Genomic DNA, 18,272 nt, shown 5'->3' with positions numbered 1-18,272 from the left:
GGGTGGGAAATCTACAATAAGATGCTCCTTACCCCTTAAGCCACTAGGAGAATTGTAATAACAGTGAAAAAATATGTTCCAACAGTTATCGACTATGGGCAACTTTACGTTTTCAGAGTTTTTAAAAATCTGTAAAGCTGTAGGAATATGACCTACCTCACAGAGACAAGTTAACTATTATTGTTATGTTCCTGACACTGTTAAAGGTTTTCTTTCCTTCTGTCATCCCACTGAATCCTTATATTATTCTTATTCTAAAGAAGGAACTGAGATAGCAAGGTTAATTAACCTGCTCATTGTTACACAGCTAGTAAGGGGAGCCAAGAGTCAAACCCAGCAATCTGGAGCCACATCTTTCAGAGAGCACAATGTTTGAGGTGTCATGGCTGGAGGCCAGGGTGTATGTGGGGTAGAAGCAAGAGAAGACGGGCCTCAACTGTTGGGTTTGGCTTTCCTGTGGGCAATGAAAAGTTATACGACATTTTAAAGCAGGGGAGTGAGTATATGATTAGTGACCATATATCCTAGTTTGTTGCCTAAGTCCCAATGCTTTCTGCACCACCACCACCCCCCAACCCGCATAACTAATAGAGCTTTATTTTGCTTAAGTGCCCAGCTCGGACAGTAAACTGTAATACGGTCACCTTAAATAAGACCAAAGACCTATTTTACAAGTAACTCTGATGATAATGTGGAGAACAAAGACTGGAGGCAGGGAGATCAGTTAGGAGGCAATTTAATAGTCTAAGAAAAGAAAAGGCACTGAAGTATTTCTCAGTGTGAGTGGAGAGGAGTTCCAGATTTGAGAAATCCATCTGAGGAACATTTAGAACTTTGTGATTAGTTGGGATGTGATTGATGAGGTAAATTTGAGTGGAAGAGATTCACTTCCTGATATTTGATGAGGTGGATAGTGATAGCAAGGAGAGGATGAAGAGAATTGGCAAAATGGGGTAGGGGAGTTGTGAAGGAAGAGTTCACACTCCTCGGACCTCTCTAGAGGTCATCAATGTCCCTTTCATTTATGTATGTGTGTATGTATGTTAGAGAGGGTGCTTAAGCGTGCGAGTGGGGAAGGGCAGAGAGAGAGAGAGAGAATCCCAAGACAGCTCTGCACTGTCAGCGCAGAACCCAATGCAGGGCTCGAATCCATGAAAGTGAAATCATGACCTGAGCCAAAGCCAAGAGTTGGACACTTAACAAACTGAGCCACCCAGATGCCTGCACTGTACGATATCCTACCCTCTGCCTAACATTCCATTTTGGGTCTGAATGAGAGTACATGGAGACTTCTGTCTCCCTTAATCTAGATCCAATACTTCCTTTAGTATACTTGTCTTCGTAATGATGGTCTGCTTATACCATACTTGTACTTTAAGCCTCTCTTTCATATCCAAAGCAATCCAAAGTTACACAGCTCCCTCAGTAGATTACATCACTTCTTTGCAATGCTTATCTGTACAATACTGATGTCTTGTTATGTTTACTTTATTGTCTCTCTCCATTCATTAGAATGTTAGCTCTACAAGACCCTGGACTTTGTACTCTTGTTTACAGCTATTTATCAGCACCTAGAAAAGTGGCTGATATTCTAGGCTTAAAATGTATTTGATGAATGAATATCAGGTCGTTATTATCTCCAAATGTATAGAACATTTTTTAAACCTGAATGCAAGCCTGACTGATAACTCCTGTCATATTTTGAAGGCTTCATTCCAGGATGCCAGATTATAAATATTTTTATTTTTAAATTTTTCCAATTAATTCATTCAACAAACACTGAGTACCCCTTTGTGCCAGGTGCTGAGTTACAACAGAAAACAAAACATGGTTCCTACTCTCATGGAGCTTACAGTCCATATAACAAATAACCATGCAATTATAAGTGCTATAGTAATCACAAGCTTCCGGAAAGGAATTGAGGAGGGACCTCTTTCCAAGCAAAACTTGCTGGGTTAAGTGAAGGCTTCCTGAAGGAATATCCAAAATGTTAAGTCAGTGATGGGTTAACAAAGTAGGGAGATCATTCTGGATAGATGTCACTCCATTTACCTTCTACTATTATTAGGCACTTTGAGGATGGGTATTGTTTCTTATTTGAGTTTACTACAGAACTTAGCTCAGCACATTAAACAGAATATAGGTTCAATGTTTTTGGTGGGGTTTTTTTAGTTTTTATTTTTATTTTTTGGTTAAAGGAACAGAAAAATAATTACTTAAAAAGTGAATAGGTTTCAGCCAAAGCTTAAAAACTTGTTTTCCTGGGGGCCCCTGGGTGGCTTGGTTGGTTAAGCATCCAACTCTTGGCTTTGGCTCAGGTCATGATCTCAGTTTGTAGGTTTGAGCCCTGTGTTAGACTTTGCACCAACAGTGTGGGGCCTGCTTGGGATTCTCTCTTCCTCTCTCTGCCCTTCCCTTGCTCGTGCTTTGTCTTCAAAAATAAACTTAAAAAAAATACTTTTCTGCCATCTTTGCTGGGAGGAATGATCATTTTCTATAGCTTGGTTACCGGATATTGTGAGTTGTTCTAGTTATACTGCATAGATTGAAGTTTAACAAATGTCCTGTTCTCTTAGAGAATACAGAACAGAAATACTCAAGCTCAGTTCATTACACTGGATATAAATGAAACTAAACATCTGGCCTTCGAATATTTGTAAGTCCAGAAATACTGAACATTCTAAAGGTGTAACTGATTTTAAAGTGCTTTTGGTTAAAAAAAAAAAAAAAGATTTCCAGGTTTTATTTTAACAAGTAAATAGAATGCTGCATAGCAGACTCCTAGCTGTTAATGGCAGCTCCCTGGGGCCATAGGATCACAGTAAAGATGAAAGAATCTACCAAAGTGCCAAGCCGACTCTATACCTTCACTTTCCAGGTTGGTACTCTAGCTGCATGCAGCCATTGACACCTGAATTGTGGCTAGTCTGAATGGAGATGTGCTGTAGCTGTAAAATGCACAGTGGGTTTCAAAGACTTTATATGGGGGGATAAAAGCAAAATATTCATTAATCTTTTTTCTATTGACTACATGTTGAAATCCTATTCTAGATACATTAAATACATTAAAACTAATCTCACCTATTTCTTATGTGGCACTGGAAAATTTAAAACTACACATGCAGTTTGTTATGTGGGATACCACTACAGCAGGCTGACAATCTGCACAATACATACTACCATTTGACAAGTATGTGATACTGCTGAGACTGTGAAGGTCATTTAAAAGTTTTAAATTCAGGGGCAACTGGATGGTTCAGTTGATTGAGTGCCTGGCTTTTGGTTTTAGCTCAGGTCATGATCTCATGGTTCATGGGTTTGAGCCCCACATTGGGCGCTGTGCTGGCAGTGCGGAGCCTGCAAGGAACTCTCTCTCTCTCTCTCTGCCACCGCTCCCCCCACCCCCAGTTCGCACTCTTTCTCTCTCAAAATCAGTAACTTTAAAAAAGTTTCGAATTCATTCATGTTTATGTTCTCTAAATCACCAGTGAGAAATAAGATATTTTTGATATTAAAATAGTACACTCAGATTTGGGAATCACTACTTTATAGATTATAGATGCACTGACAAATTTATTACCTAAAACAGGTAGGTAGGGATGGAGGTAGGGATGGAGGTAGAGGGGAAATATGATGCCAGCTAGTGAATGTGCAAAGCACTTCGGGTTGACCCCTTGGAAAGAAGCTTTATGAAAAATGTTCAACTATAAGTAAAAAGATGGAGAAAATGGCCTTTACCTGGTAGGTTGGGTTTTGCATATAGGTAATGGGTAAAAATGCAAGTCCTAAGAGGTTATAAATTGTAAGGGGTATTTTCAGAATAGAGGGCAAAGGAGAAGACACTGTAGGAATAATTCCAATAGCAGTTTCCAAAAAAGAGAAGCTACAGAAAATGCTTGACTTACAGAACACTAGTTTGCCTTTCTGAAGATGTGTATTATTATGTTTATATACACATTATATATAGCTTACATATTTATATATAAAATATAATAAAATTTTATTAGCTCAAACTTTATCCATCTGCAGTAAATTACATGCAATTTTTTCTCTAATTCATCACAAATAATCTGCCATACTTTAAAACTGAAGAATATGGAAGAATTATTGTCAATTCAGACAAAGAGATACTCAAGAGTGACAGAAAAATACACTTAAAATGGTTTCTGCTAGCATTTATTTGAGAAAATTTACACAAAAAATCCCCAATCCAACACTTACAAGTAAATCTGCAGAAATCCCACACACCGCTTTCCATTAAACAAACAGAAAAATGGCTTCCAACAAGGGTGTATGACAATGGTATACTAATGCTTACTTAAACTGTATTGTTCCTATTTATATTATATAGACTGTGTTAAATAGGCTCAAAATGGAGGAAAGTAGATAACATCCCTATTTTTAAAGCTGATTTGTTCTTGCACTAGTCTTTTATAAAAGTAATTTTTACTTTTTCAGTCAAATCGAAGTGTAATTATCAATGAACTTTAAACTGAAAGCACAAGGTCCAAGTGGGTATTTTTGGCATGAGTAAAAGGGAAGGACATGGGAAAAAAGTCCCAGTTTCACAGTCACTTTTGGGAACGGAAACATCAGCAAAATAAATATTCTCCTCTCCTATCTTTTTCTTTTCCATTTTATCAGAACAATAGGATGTAACCAACTGAAGAACTTTCACTGCTTCTGAAAAAGGGGAAAGGCACCAGTCAAAAATATGAGAGTTTATTAGGCTAATGGTATAGAACAGAATTTGACCTTTAGATGTCTAAGAATGGATCTGACCCACAAATTAGGTTATTCTCTTCCCTACTTGGATGTATCCTCTGTTGTCTAGTATATGTAATACCACGTGTAGACTTTCTCAACATCTGCTGTCCTTATGGAAAGGATTTGGCTGCCAGGTTCTCAGAAGCCATACTTACCAATTCCTACCAGCAGATGGCAATGTCGCACAAATTAATGAACCACTCTGCCACACCAGAGGAATTCATACAGGGAGCTGAGGGGAAAAAGGGGGCTTTGGGGTTCACAGTAGCTGGAACATTAATAGAACAGCCTGAGATTTCAACAACATAACTCATTCCCTCTTCTACTTTTGTACTTTATCCTGGTCATCACAGCAGTGTTCTCTGTTAATTCTAACAAACTGCTTCCTAACTGCGACTGCTTTGCCATAGTCCTGTAATTCTTACCGCTGTGATTAGACAAGCCCTGTAACAGTCAGTAGGGGTTAAAAAAGAGATTACAGAAAGGACAAACTCCTACCCACTTTCCTGGGTGGAGTGGAGACATTTTCAAGTGATAGTATTTTTCATAACTGTTTATAATCATGGTCATTTGTATCCATATCTTTAATTACTTACATTAGTATTGGCCTTTAGGTACCTTATAGTCCCACAGCGATTTTTGACTTTACTTTCACGACATGCATGTTCAAGTATTTATTCATAATCCTCCCAGATGTGTGGCTTTTGTTTTTTATACCTCCTATGTCTTACTTTGCTAGATGGAATACATAAGGACAGGAATTAAGTCAGTGACTGGCCATGCAGAGGAGTTGGTAAATTTTAATTATATTTTCCTTGGTAGAAGTTAAAAATTCAAGCAACCACACTCTGTCAGTAGAGCATGCAACTCTTGATCTTGGGGTTGTAAGTTCAAGACCCACCCATGTTGGGTGTAGAGATTTCTTTAAAAAAAAAAAAAGAAATTCAAGCAACCACATATCTAACAAAGGATTTGTATCTAGGTTATATAAGGAATTCTCAAAACTTAATATAGAAAGAACACTCTAATTAGAAATGGGCAAAAAGGATATGAATAGATATTTCATTGAGGAAGATATATAGATGGCAAATAAACACATGAAAAGATGTTCGACATCATTTGCCATTTGGAAAATGCAAATCAAAACCATAATGAGGTATTACTACACACACCTATTAGAATGACTAAAATAAAAATAACGGCAAAGCAAATACTGGTGAACATTTGGAGAAACTGGATCGGTCACACATTGCTGGTGGGAAGTTAAAATGGCAGTCACTCTGGAAAAAGAGTAGGATGGTTTCTTACAAAAATAAACACGTGTTTACCATATTGCCCTCTTGGGCACTTATCCCAGAGAAATAAGTATTTATGTTCACATGAAAACCTGTACATGGAAGTTTACAGCAGCTTTATTAGAAACGGCCAAAACCTGATAACAACCCCAGTGTCCTTCAATGGGGGGATGGTTAAACCAACTGGTACACCCATGCCATGGAATACTACTGAGCAATAAAAAGCTACTGATAACATGCAACAACTTAGATGGGTTTCAAGGGAATTATGATGAGTTCAAAAAGGCAATCTTAAAAGGTTACAAACTAGATGATTCCATTTATAAAACGTTCTTGAAGTGACCAAATTAGAGACAGAGAACAGATTAGTGGTTGCCAGAGGTGGGGCTCCGGGGTAAGGAAGGGAGGTGGCTGTAGTTATAAAAGGTCGTAGTACAAGAGATAGAAGAATTGGACTGTTCTGCATTTTGCGGTGGTGATCAAACAAATCTCTACCTGATAAAACTGCATAGAACACACATAAATACATGAAAAAGGTTCAGGCAGTTAAGCACAAATATTTTAATTTTCTAAAACGAAGTCTTCTTTAAGAGTTATCTACAGTTCAAAGCTCATTTCTATGAGGTGTCCCATCGATCACCCTTTTAAGAGACATAAAATTATGAAAGGATATCACCAGAAGCTACCTAAACATTTCAGCTAAGGGTCAAGAGAAAGTTAAGTGTGTTTTCACACAAATCCAAAAAGGATAATCAGAATGAAACAAGTTCAACATGGTCATACATACCTCGGTGAAGGAACTAGAGTGGAAGCTCAAACTGGTGAGCAAGGAAGAAAAGGAAAGAAAATATGGTTCAAACACAGCACAGGAGGAAACCCAGTACAAATGCTGGCTTTGGCATTAGCTAGGTAACCCCAATTTTTTGTCACCGGTGACTCTAATAATAGTCCTATTGTTGCAAAACCAGTCCAAATCCTACCAAATTAAAAAGAAGTCCCTCATTGACTTGTTGGGTGTAGGTGGTAACCCATGTCCTCCCACACCACAAGAGACCAGTTCTGGCAAGAAAGCTCCAATGTGCCTCGATGATGCTGTTAGTAGGATGCCTTAGGCCAGGCACGTCCCAGTGATGTTCAGCGGGCTGAGATACAGGTGGGAGGAGACTGGGCCTTATTACTCAATCAACTTCTTGGCCTTGAAGAAGCGACGCAGGTAGAAGACCTGCCAGGTGGCTAGTCCGATGAGGCAGAACATTGAAAAGATGCTGAAGTATAGGACCCGAGTATTTGTGGACTCTAAAAAAAAAAAAATATTACAAGTGTAACGAGGTAAGCAGGCTAAACAGCGGCCAGGGGGGAAAGGCAATTAATTAACTCCACTCAGTCCCCTAGGCCAAGCAGCAGGATTTTGGATTATTTTTCTTAAAATTTCACTACTCCATCTAGAAATGTTAAAAATCACAAAGATTAGCACTGTCAGTCTGATACACAATAAGCTGAGAATATGGTCAACTGCATATCACAGAAGAAATTCCTACGCCCTTGAAAAATCTAACAGAGCTTGTTTACCTGCAGAAGCAACAACACTGAAGTAAGTGATCATCCCATCACCCCCACCCCGACCCCCCATTTAGCAAAACTGAGAAGAGATTTGTCGCCTTTATGAAGAAACAAGAGCTGCCTTTCCCTCACCATTGGTATCTCGCATCTCCTCCTCTCGCTTCTTCATGTAGGCAAAATCATTAACGATGGATTCTGAAAGGTCTTCTAGGCGCCGGAGCTCCACCTCCAAAGGTTTGAGCTTCTCAACCTTGGCAATCTGGAAATGAAAGGAATTATGAATGCACTCCTTGCAAAAACTGCTCTAGTCTAGAACACAAGGCAACAGAGGAGTCTTTAAAAATGTTTCGCCAAGGAGCACCTGGGTGGCTCAGTTAACTGAGCGTCTGACTTCGGCTCAGTCAAGATCTCATGGTCTGTGAGTTCAAGCCCCAAACTGGGCTCTGTGCTATGAGCACAGAGCACAGTGCAGAGCCCGCTTCAGATCCTCTGTTCCCCCTCTCTGCTCCTCCCCTGCTCATTCTCTCTCTCTCTCAAAAATAAACAAACATTAATAAAATGGGTTCTGAATTTCCTTTAAACAAACAAAAAGTTTCACCAAACCAGGGACACCCAGCTGGCTCATTCAGTCAGTGGAGCATGTGACTCTTGATCTTGAGGTTGTGGGTTTGGGCCCCATGTTGGGTGTATAGAGTTTTAAAAATAAAATAAAATCTTAAAAAAACAAAGTTTAACCAACAAAATCTCTTCTGTTATCACTCTAACATTTTAAGTTTCTTTATTTTTGAGAGAGAGAGAGAGACAGAGAGAAAGAGAGAGAGGAGAGCACCTGCAGAAGAGGGGGAAGGGCACAAGAGGGAAGAGAGAATCCCAGGCAGGCTCTACCATCAGTGCTGAGCTTGACACTGGGCACGAACCTATGAACTGTGAGATCACGACCTGAGTTGAAACCAAAAGTCAGACACTTAACTAAGCCACCCACGTGCCCATAACATATTTTAAAATCTGGGCTTTTGCCCTTCCCTACAAACCATTTATGTGTTTCCATTTCAGACTTTTTTTAATACTTTAATTTTGATTAAAACCTCCTTAGAAATACTGTAATATAGTAGGCTATAAAGTAAAATATACCATTTTCCTGAGATTTCTGATTTTAATAAAGCATTCTACTTTACCCTTCTACTCATGTCCAAGAAACAATTTTATCAGCATAGGAAGTCATAATATTAAATGTGATTTTAAAAGAAAACCCTCCAAATTTCCAACAGGGAATACACAGGAATGAGAGAGTATGTGTAACTATAGCATTAAGATAATGACTTAAACTACAAAATTAGAAAATTCTGGTTTGCTTATTTAAGTCCCAAAATAGCTTTAAGGTTTAAATCAGAGAGCTCCAGAGCCCAGATGACTCCTAGGTCTGCTACAAAAGAAATTATACTGCATTTTTGGTTTTTAGAATCACACAGCCAGTTATCAAAAGAAATCTCCAAGGACTTCCTCGTATGCTAAGGAATGAAAGATGTGAGAAATGAATTGTTTTCCCTTCTCAACCTAGACCACTGTAAAGCCTCCAAGACCATCTGGTAAAGGCAGATATGATAGAAGCAAGGATTTCATGGGGCGCCTGGGTGGCTTAGTTGGTTAAGCGTCCGACTTTCGCTTAGGTCATGATCTCGCGGTTCGTGGGTTCGAGCCCCGCGTCGGGCTCTGTGCTGACTGCCAGCTCAGAGCCTGGAGCCTGTTTCAGTCTGTGACTCCCTCTCTCTCTGACCCTCCCCTGCTCACGCTGTCTCTCTCTCTCTCCTATAAATAAATAAAAATATTTAAAAAAAAAAGAAGCAAGGATTTCATTATTTTGTTTTTTCCTATCAACCATAGATTATGAATTGCTTTAAAATGGAGATATACCACCAGAGCTTTCCAGATCTTAAAACTCATACCAGGCTGTTCTTAAATTTTTCTTACATAGAGAACTCTTCAAAAGTTCTTTTCCTTGGGGCTTCTGAGTGGCTCAGTTGGTTAACTGTCTGATTCTTCATTTAGGCTCAGGTCATGATCTCACAGTTAGTAAGCCCCATGTTGGGCTCTGTGCTGACAGTACAGAGCCTGTTTGGGNTGCTTGCGTGTGCGAGCTCTCTCTCTCTAAATAAACTTTAAATGAATATTATTTTCCTGTATCTGCTTCTTTACTCTCTATCTACCATATGTTCTCTCTACAACTCCTTACTTTTTCTTCTCTTTTGTCCAATTCACTCTCTTTGTTCTTTTCCTCTGTTAATGTTAACATAGGATGAACAGGAAGAGTTTAAGGGTGTTCTTATGTTCTCTTTGCTAATCTATATTCCTCACTGAACAGTTTTTAAAATAAAAGTTATTTAAAATAAAACTAGAAACTGCTGTTAAGGATATAAAAATTAGGTTTATATTTAAAGTACATAAAATGCAATGAATCTATAATGATCCTAGACCTAAGTTTTCTGGCACTGGATGTATATTTTCTTACATTTGTAAGATGTTGGCTACAGTTAATAGTGTGACTGACAGCTACAAAACAGAATAATGCGGACTACAACATTTAACTGTCAGTTAATGCATTTAGCAAACTCTCCTAGCTGAATGCCCAAATGCCAAGTTTTGTCATTAACCTAGAATATGTATTAGTTGACTAATCTCATTCAGAGCCATAGAGCAAAGGAATTCCCCAGGAAAAAGATACCAACACAAGAGATATATCCTAAGCTGAACTTTAGTCTGTTTCCCTCCTGGTCTATACTTTCACCTCCAAAGCTTCCTGAATGAGACAGAATAAAAGCAATAACATGAAACTTCTTTAGCGATAAATGATTTAAAGGCTCTCTAAATAGAATCTTATAAAAAGGAACTGGAAGTGAAACTATGGCCTTGCCTCTGACAGCTGAAAATATTATTTTAAAAAATTATGTGGAAGACAACTTCTAAGCCTTCCTACTTTTTGTTAAATGACAATAGGCCAAAAGCCTAAAACCTGAAAAATAATGATGGAATTAAAATACATTTGGTACTGAGGATGGCCTTTGTAGGTTATAGACCAAAAATCCTGCTCCCAATTCTTTCCCCAAAAGTAGTGTTCCATCTACTTTTCAGTAGTATAAGCAATACATAAGCAGGTTCTCCTGCTAAAATTTTCAACCATCCAGAAGCAAAGGGAACAAAACCAAAAAGCCCACCTTCATAGCTAGCTCTCCAATTCCCATATCCACATTCCTTCTTAGAGGTAACCACGGTTATGAACTCAGTGTATATCTTTCTAGACCTTGCTAGAAGATAACACACTACTTATGCTTTTGCATGCCTATAAATGTATACAGAAACATAGAATTAAAAACATATTTATAAGTGGGATCATACTGTACATGTTGCTCTTTGGCTTGCTTTTTCTCATTTAATAAGAGCTTTGCAAAAACTTCAGTGCTTATGAATTCACCTCATTCTTCCGGACTGCTGCATGGCGTTCCATACTGCACACAGGCCACTGGGAACGTAGTCATTCAGTTCCCCAGTTCCTTTTCTGGTAAAGGTTCCACTCCAGACTCTTTAGCCCTATTCATAACCAAACAGCCCAACTCCTACTTCCCAAGTTGATATTTCCTCAGTGAAATCCCTACTCAACCCTGTCATTAATCTGGCAAATTATTTTCAACCTTCTATGAGTGGAATGAAGGTCCCTTTTCCTAAAACACATCTCTGCCTAATAAACATCATTATTCTCGATACCAATTTTAAATCTAATAAACTTAAAGAATTGCCAAGAGATTAAAATAATGTTGAAAACTAATTTGTTATTCCACATCATGGATTACTCAATGGTAAATAACAATACGGATAGATATATACATTTAATCTAAATTTAGAGATTAAAAAAATGAAAAAAAAAAAAAAAAACCACCCAACATTTTAAGACCCTAACAACAATGTTTACTATGTGCAAGGTACCAAGATAAGCGATGATCTCTGTTCCTAAGAGGCTCACAGTCTGGTAGAGAGGCTCATATAAAAAGCTATAACCATAATATAAGGCATTATGTATTAACTTTTACAACAAAGGTGCACATTAAAAGCGTAAAAGGAAAACAATGTGTAAAGGAAAGGGGTGCCTGGGTTCAGGTCATGATCTCATGGCTTATGAGATCCAGCCCCACGTTAGGCTCTGCACTGAAAGCACAGAGCTTGCTTGGGATGATCTCTCCTTCTCGCTCTCTGCCTCTTCTCCTCTCACACTCTCTCTCTCAAAATAAAAATAAATCAAGAAAACTTTTAAAAAAGTGGAAAGGAAAGCAAGTAGCACACGATTAATCATAGTTGAAAGGATAAAGGTTAACAGGAAGCGAGTAAGTTTAGCCTCACAAATTCTGCAGGATTCTGAAAGAGATGAGAGAGAAAGGTATTCAAGGTTGAAGGGAAAGGTATTCAAGTTTGCACAAAAAAACACGGAGGGAAGAAACTGCAAGCCATGTTTAGGAGACCATGAGTTGTCTAGTCATAGGTAGTTTGATGTTGTGTGTATGTGCACTCACATGTCAACACATATATGTACTTGGGGAAGGGTGTTGGCTAACAGCAAAAATAAGGCTCAAAAGTTAGGCTGGAGTCAAACTGAGGAAGAAGATGAAGAAGGCTGTATAATGGATCAGATCTACCAGTATATATCTAAACACGTATGTATTTTATAAACATGTATGTATTTTATACCTTGTAATCTTGCTTAATCCTCATAACCCTATATGAGGTGAATATTATTATCCCTAAATCCTTCCGATGAGGAAATTAAGGTTCAGTGTGTTAAATAACTTGCCCAAGTTCTCAGAGCTTGGTGGAGCTGAGATGGGAATCCAAGTGTGAGTTTATATTTTATTCTGTAGGTACTAAAATTTTGATGAAGGAAACTAGCAGACCATACCAAGTTTTTTCTGGATCAAAGGTGAAGCAATCAAGCTATATTAGGCCTCAAGGATTTGGGTAAGTTGTCCAGTTTATTAGCCAAACTTCCTTGGTTTCAGACTACTATTATTTTCATTTTTAGAGACTAAGAGAGTAAAAATTTTAAGCAAATTATCATCATCACTATTCTCAGGAGACCCTTTTTGCTTGCCTAGGACTAAGCATTCAATGACTTTTATCACAGTTGGTACAAAAAGCTAACAAGAAAACCTCTATTCAAAATTCCCAGATTGTTGTTCTGCTCTTCTAAACGTCTGATTTAAGGCTCAAAGTGTTTGTAAGAATGTGAAATTATAGCGGCACATGGGTGGCTCAGTTAAGAGTCTGACTTTGGCTCAGGTCATGATCTCGCAGTTCGTGGGATTGAGCCCCACGTCGGGCTCTGTACTGACAGCTCAGGGCCTGGAGTCGGCTTCAGATTCTGTGTCTCCCTCTCTCTTTCTGGCCCTCCCCCGCTCACGCTTTGTCTCGTGTGTGCTCTCTCCATCAAAAATAAATATTAAAAAAAAATTTTTTTAAAGAACGTGAAATTATATGTGTTTCATGATGGCAGGCCACTATTCTACTCTCTTCTTAGGCTGGAAGGATGATGTGTATTTTGTCAACAGCTAGATAAAAGCAAAGCCTATTTGACAGTGTTGTGTACCATACATTGTCCACTAGAGGGTAGCATTCCCCTTGTAGACTGCATTTAGCCATTAAATAATCAAAGAGCTACAATGGACTTCATTTTACAAATCAGGAAACTGAAGATTCCACAGTTACTCAGTCCTGTGGGTGGAAAACCAAGTCTAGCAGAACCATGGTCTCTTGACTCCCTACCTAAGATCACCAAAGCATTTATTTAGCATCAGAACTGCAAAGCTTTGGGGCACCTGGGTAGCTCAGTCTATTGAGCATCCAGCTTCAGCTAAGGTCATGATCTCATGGTTCATGGGTTTGAGCCCTGTGTTGGGCTCTGTGCTGCCAGCTCAAAGCCTGGAGCCTGCTTCAGATTCTGTGTGTGTATCTCTTTCTCTCTCAAAAATAAATAAACATTAGGGGTGTCTGGGTGGCTCATTTGGTTAAGTGGCCATCTTTGGCTCAGGTCATGACCTCATGTTCCATAAGTTCGAGCCCCACATCGGGCTCGGTGCTGACAGCTTGGAGCCTGGAGCCTGCTTCAGTTTCTGTGTCTCCCTCTCTGTACTTCCCCACTTGCACTTTCTCCCTTAAAAATTTTTTTAATAAATATTAAAAATTTTTTAAAAACTGCAAAGCTCTGCTGTAAACTGCAAGCAAAACCGTATTTTTGACTTCCAAAACCACATTCATTCAGTGTATCTAAATCCTAGCTTTCTGTTAAGCCTTAACCATGAAGCCTCCTTTAACCACTTCTGTCCACACCAATTCCTTCTTTCCAAAAATCCTATGGCACTTGGACTGTGCCACATAATTAACACTCAGTCATACATCGTCATATTCAAAGTTTTTTTTATCCTTTTTAAAAAAATTTTTTTAAGGTTTTATTTATTTTTGAGAGAAACAGAGACAGCATGAGCAGGGGAAGGGGGTTGGGGGGAGGAGAATAGAGAATCCCAAGCAGGTTCCATGCTGCCAACACAGAGCCTGATGCAGGGCTTGAAACCATGAAACTATGAGATCACGACCTGAGCTGAAACCAAGAGTCAGACACTTAACCGACTAAGCCACCCAGGCGCCCCTTTACCCTAACACTAGTTTGGCCCTTGAACTCAAGGGAATGAATACAGTGGATACTTTGCATAGCATGTCCATCCCTTGCCTTACTCACAGGAGCTAACTTTCTCATAGCAGATAATAGGCGCTGCTGGTCCCCTTAAGCAAGCACTTCCTCTAAGAACATTCTACATCTTTTCACCCCTGCCTAGGAGAAGGTCCTCCCTACCACACTGACACTCTCATCTGCAGTGGTGGGTACTGCTTGGAAAAGTACAAGTTATAAAGCCTTTCCCCGCATATGTACAATGCTTTCCAAAATGACCGAAAGTACCCTTCTTAGGCCGCATCCAAATCTTCCCCTCCTCTAATGAGGATTTGAATCTAGGAAAGGTGTTAACTCTGAGAAACTGCTTCTTAGAACACACGCGCGAAACCCACCTCTAGAGAATCACTGGATTGTTTTCCTTGGTGAAACAGAGACCCGAGAGAAGCTTGTTGTGCTAAGCCAAATTCAGTCACACTGCTGTTACCTACACACAGACACACAGACACACACAGACACACACAGACACACACACAGCACAGAACTTAACAGTGGAGACCATCTAATCGAGCACAATTGAGATAAGGCAAACCTATACCCAAGGACAAGTCTACTCGTGTGGGGAGGTGTGTGAATCAGAGGCATCTTCACAGAAGCTCAAAAGGTCAACAATGTGCCAAATAAGGCCAGATAATACCGCCAATCTCAGGGCAAAATGAAATTTAGCATGATCCTATTTACTCTGTAATATTCAATTTCCAGAAAACGTAGGAGAAGGGAGCCAAAGTCTACTGAACTGACCAACTATGTGTCAGGTGCCTTACCCATGTTATATCACTTATTATCCAAAAGGGATTCTGGAGCTCAGATGCAGAACCCAAGTTCCTCCTTCCTGAGGGGCATTCAGAAAAGAACAACTTTTGAAGAGCCTTCAGCTGTAGCTCCAAAAAGGGGAATTGTGTTTCTGGTGTACATGTTGATAGGAAAGGACATACTAATAAAATCCACAAGCAAAACAGGATTTTAGTGGTGCTGAAAACACTGACATCCACATCAAGATAGGACATACACACGCCTGCCCAGCTCAGTCAGTTGAGCGTGCGACTCTTAACCTCAGGGTCATGAGTTCAAGCCCCATGGTGCATGTGGGGACTACTTTAAAAAGAAGAAGGGACACACACAGCCCCAGAGTTAGAGGGTATGTCAGACAGCTCCTTTGTGGGACAGTTATGCCTCCATTTCCACAACTGCAGGATTAGACAATTAAGTCCTGATAAACAGCTGCTCTAGTTCACAGACCACAAATTCAAAAAAAAATTGGCTCAGGGCACCTGGGTGGCTCAGTCAGTTGAATGTCAGACTTTGGCTCAGGTCAGACTCTCACTGTTCATGAGTTCAAGTCCTTTATCAGGCTCTCTGCTGTCAGTGCAGAATCTGCTTCAGATCCATTGTTCCCCCTGCCCCAGACCCCTGCTCATGCTCTGTCTCAAAAATGAACAAACACTAAAAAACAAACAAACTGAGAGGTCCTCCAAATTCAACAGAAGGAATCAAAAGTGCTTTATTTTTGAGGACATAAGCATTCTGAACTCTTTAAAGATTTCAAACATTAAGACTCTGCTTCTGGGGCGTCTGGATGGCTCAGTTGGTTAAGCGTCCGACTTTGGCTCAGGTCATGATCTTACAGTTCGTGGGTTTGAACCCCATATCGGGCTCTGTGCTGACAGCTCAGAGCCTGGAGCCTGCTTCGGATTCTGTGTCTCCCTCTCTCTCTGCCCCTCTCCTGCTCATGCTTGGTCTCTCTTTTTCTCAAAAATAAACAAACATTAAAAAAAAATTAAAAAGACTCTATGCTTCTTTACAATAGGACGACCATTATAGCTTCCAAATAACATCATCTTACATTTATATTATTTACACAGCAATTCCACAGGCACTAATTAAGTGAACCCTCTGTAACAATTTAGTAGGTATTGTGGTACTCTGCCCAGCTATTGAAATATCGACTACTACTGAATTTTACAAAACCACAAGGTAATTGAGAATGATGAAGCCCACAGCTGTGAGGGAGAGATGTCTTGGATGGAAGAAAATAAAGAAATGTGCCACTTCCCCCAAGCTAAACACTTCTACCAAAAGGCCCAAATCCTCTGGAGATAAAAGCTCTCTATTACCTCAAGGGCCTGAAATTAAATGCCTCAAAACCTCTACATATGCTCAGTGCTCTCTGGTAATTAACCAGAGAACAAGTGTTTCTATTATTCATGTTCTTGTCACAGGCATTTGCCGAGAGACAAGTAACAGCTATTTCTAAGCAAGAGTCCAGGGAACCTAGCCATTGGCTGAGAAAAGGGCTAGTCTTTGGCCTGTGTCCTAACCAGTTCTCCTCCTCCATCTGTTTGGTTTGCTTTTTTTGGTGGTGGGGGGTGGGGTGGGGTGGTGGTAAGATCGCCAAAGAAAGTAGTAAGAGGAGTTACTTGGTTAAGAAACAGAATTAGGAGCTGTGTTGTAACCATGTGCGTAATGAAGTGCTTAGGACGTGCCAGGCTTCCAAAGCAGGAAGCAGGCAAAGGAAGCACTGTGGTTTCCTTTTGGCCAGGGATTCCCCTCTTGGGTTAAGTGAAAGGCCAGGAAAGATAAAGGCCCTTCCCCAATGTCAACAAAGTCCAAGGATGGTTGAAATTCCAGGAGGAACAGGAGTTCTGAAATGTCCTGTGACAGTGACATCCACATCATTTTATATGTAAACTCACAAATAATGCTCTCTATTTTAGAGGGGAAAATGATGTCTCATGTCTCCAAATGCCCTATTATTTAATCTATACCACTTAATGACAGCCATCATACTGGGAGGAAAAGTTATTACAGGTACAATCGTACACAGTAGGAATTTAAAGAAACCTGGCTTAGAGAATGGCCTGAAGTTGAGGACAGTGCAGCAGCAATCAAAAACTGAAAATCATTCTACTGGTTCTTCTACCTCATAATAACTGCAGCAAATTTTTGTCTTTTATACCTTATAACAGCATTTTAACACATAGTATTGTATTTAAATATAATTAAAATTCTTCTGAATCATCAAAGTTCAAAAAGATTCTTTTCAATTTGCTTTTCAGTTCATCAAATAAACAAGCACTCTTGCTTTATTTCTTTCAACTAAATTAGGTTAGGGGGGCACTTGGGTGGTTCAGTTGGGTAAGCGTCGGACATCAGCCTAGGTCATGATCTCATGGNCTCTGACCCTCCCCTGCTCGCGCTGTCTCTCTCTATCCTAGAAATAAATAAAATAAAACATTAAAAAAAAAAAAAGAATGTTAAAAAAAAAAACAAAAAACAAAAAACACTTTAAACTAGCTTAGACATAGAAACAAGCAAATCAACGTGTCTACCAGGAATGGTATTCCATTCACTGCTGCATCACTTGTTCCTGTTTATCGCCTACGCATAACTCAGCCTAGTTTTGTTCAACTGGATATCTGAACTAGGAAAAAGAGGAAAGCCCTGAAGAGCTGCAGCTGTTGTACTACTACTTCCTGTTGCAGAACGATCCAGTCAATTCCGATCTTCTTCTATTCCAGGATATTTCCCTTCCAGGTCCTGGCCAAAGGCAGAGCAAGTTCTCTAGGTCCATGAGTCCTAGAAAATTCTCTTAAATCAACTTTGCTTTGTTTACTGAATTTACATCTTTTAAAAACCATTTCTATTTCCTGTACGCCACTTCTTCATGCCCTCAGTAAAAATACTCTTAACTTTCTATAAAAACCAATCTTCCAGTCTTAAATAGTCCTTGAGGTTTTTAAAAGGTGCTCTTCACTTGAAGAACCATTCTGTGCTATCATAATAGATGAAAAAGCTTAGTCCCCCTTACCCTAATTCCATGCACACCCCTACCTCCCTACCACTGAAATAAATGCCAGTTTTTATTCCCTATAACACTACCTGTCAAC

At 39.5% G+C, this 18,272-nt stretch overlaps 1 protein-coding gene across 1 annotated transcript in view; it reads right to left on the bottom strand.

Moving 5' to 3' along the window:
- Positions 1-4,160: 4,160 nt before the first annotated feature.
- TMED10 (transmembrane p24 trafficking protein 10) overlaps positions 4,161-18,272 on the bottom strand; it is a 41,261-nt gene continuing 27,149 nt past the window's right edge. The window contains exons 4-5 of the mRNA XM_077750670.1: positions 7,755-7,881; positions 4,161-7,358 (exon numbers count right to left, since the gene is read on the bottom strand). Of these exons, the coding sequence (XP_077606796.1) occupies positions 7,237-7,358; positions 7,755-7,881 (249 nt within the window). The 3' untranslated portion in view covers positions 4,161-7,236. The remainder of the gene's footprint in view (positions 7,359-7,754; positions 7,882-18,272) is intronic.

This window comes from Crocuta crocuta, unplaced genomic scaffold (assembly GCF_008692635.1).
Source record: "Crocuta crocuta isolate KB4526 unplaced genomic scaffold, BGI_CrCroc_1.0 scaffold186, whole genome shotgun sequence".
Taxonomy (NCBI): Eukaryota; Metazoa; Chordata; class Mammalia; order Carnivora; family Hyaenidae; genus Crocuta; species Crocuta crocuta.
Note: the sequence above shows the minus strand (reverse complement) of the source record. Positions and strands in the feature narration are given on the sequence as shown.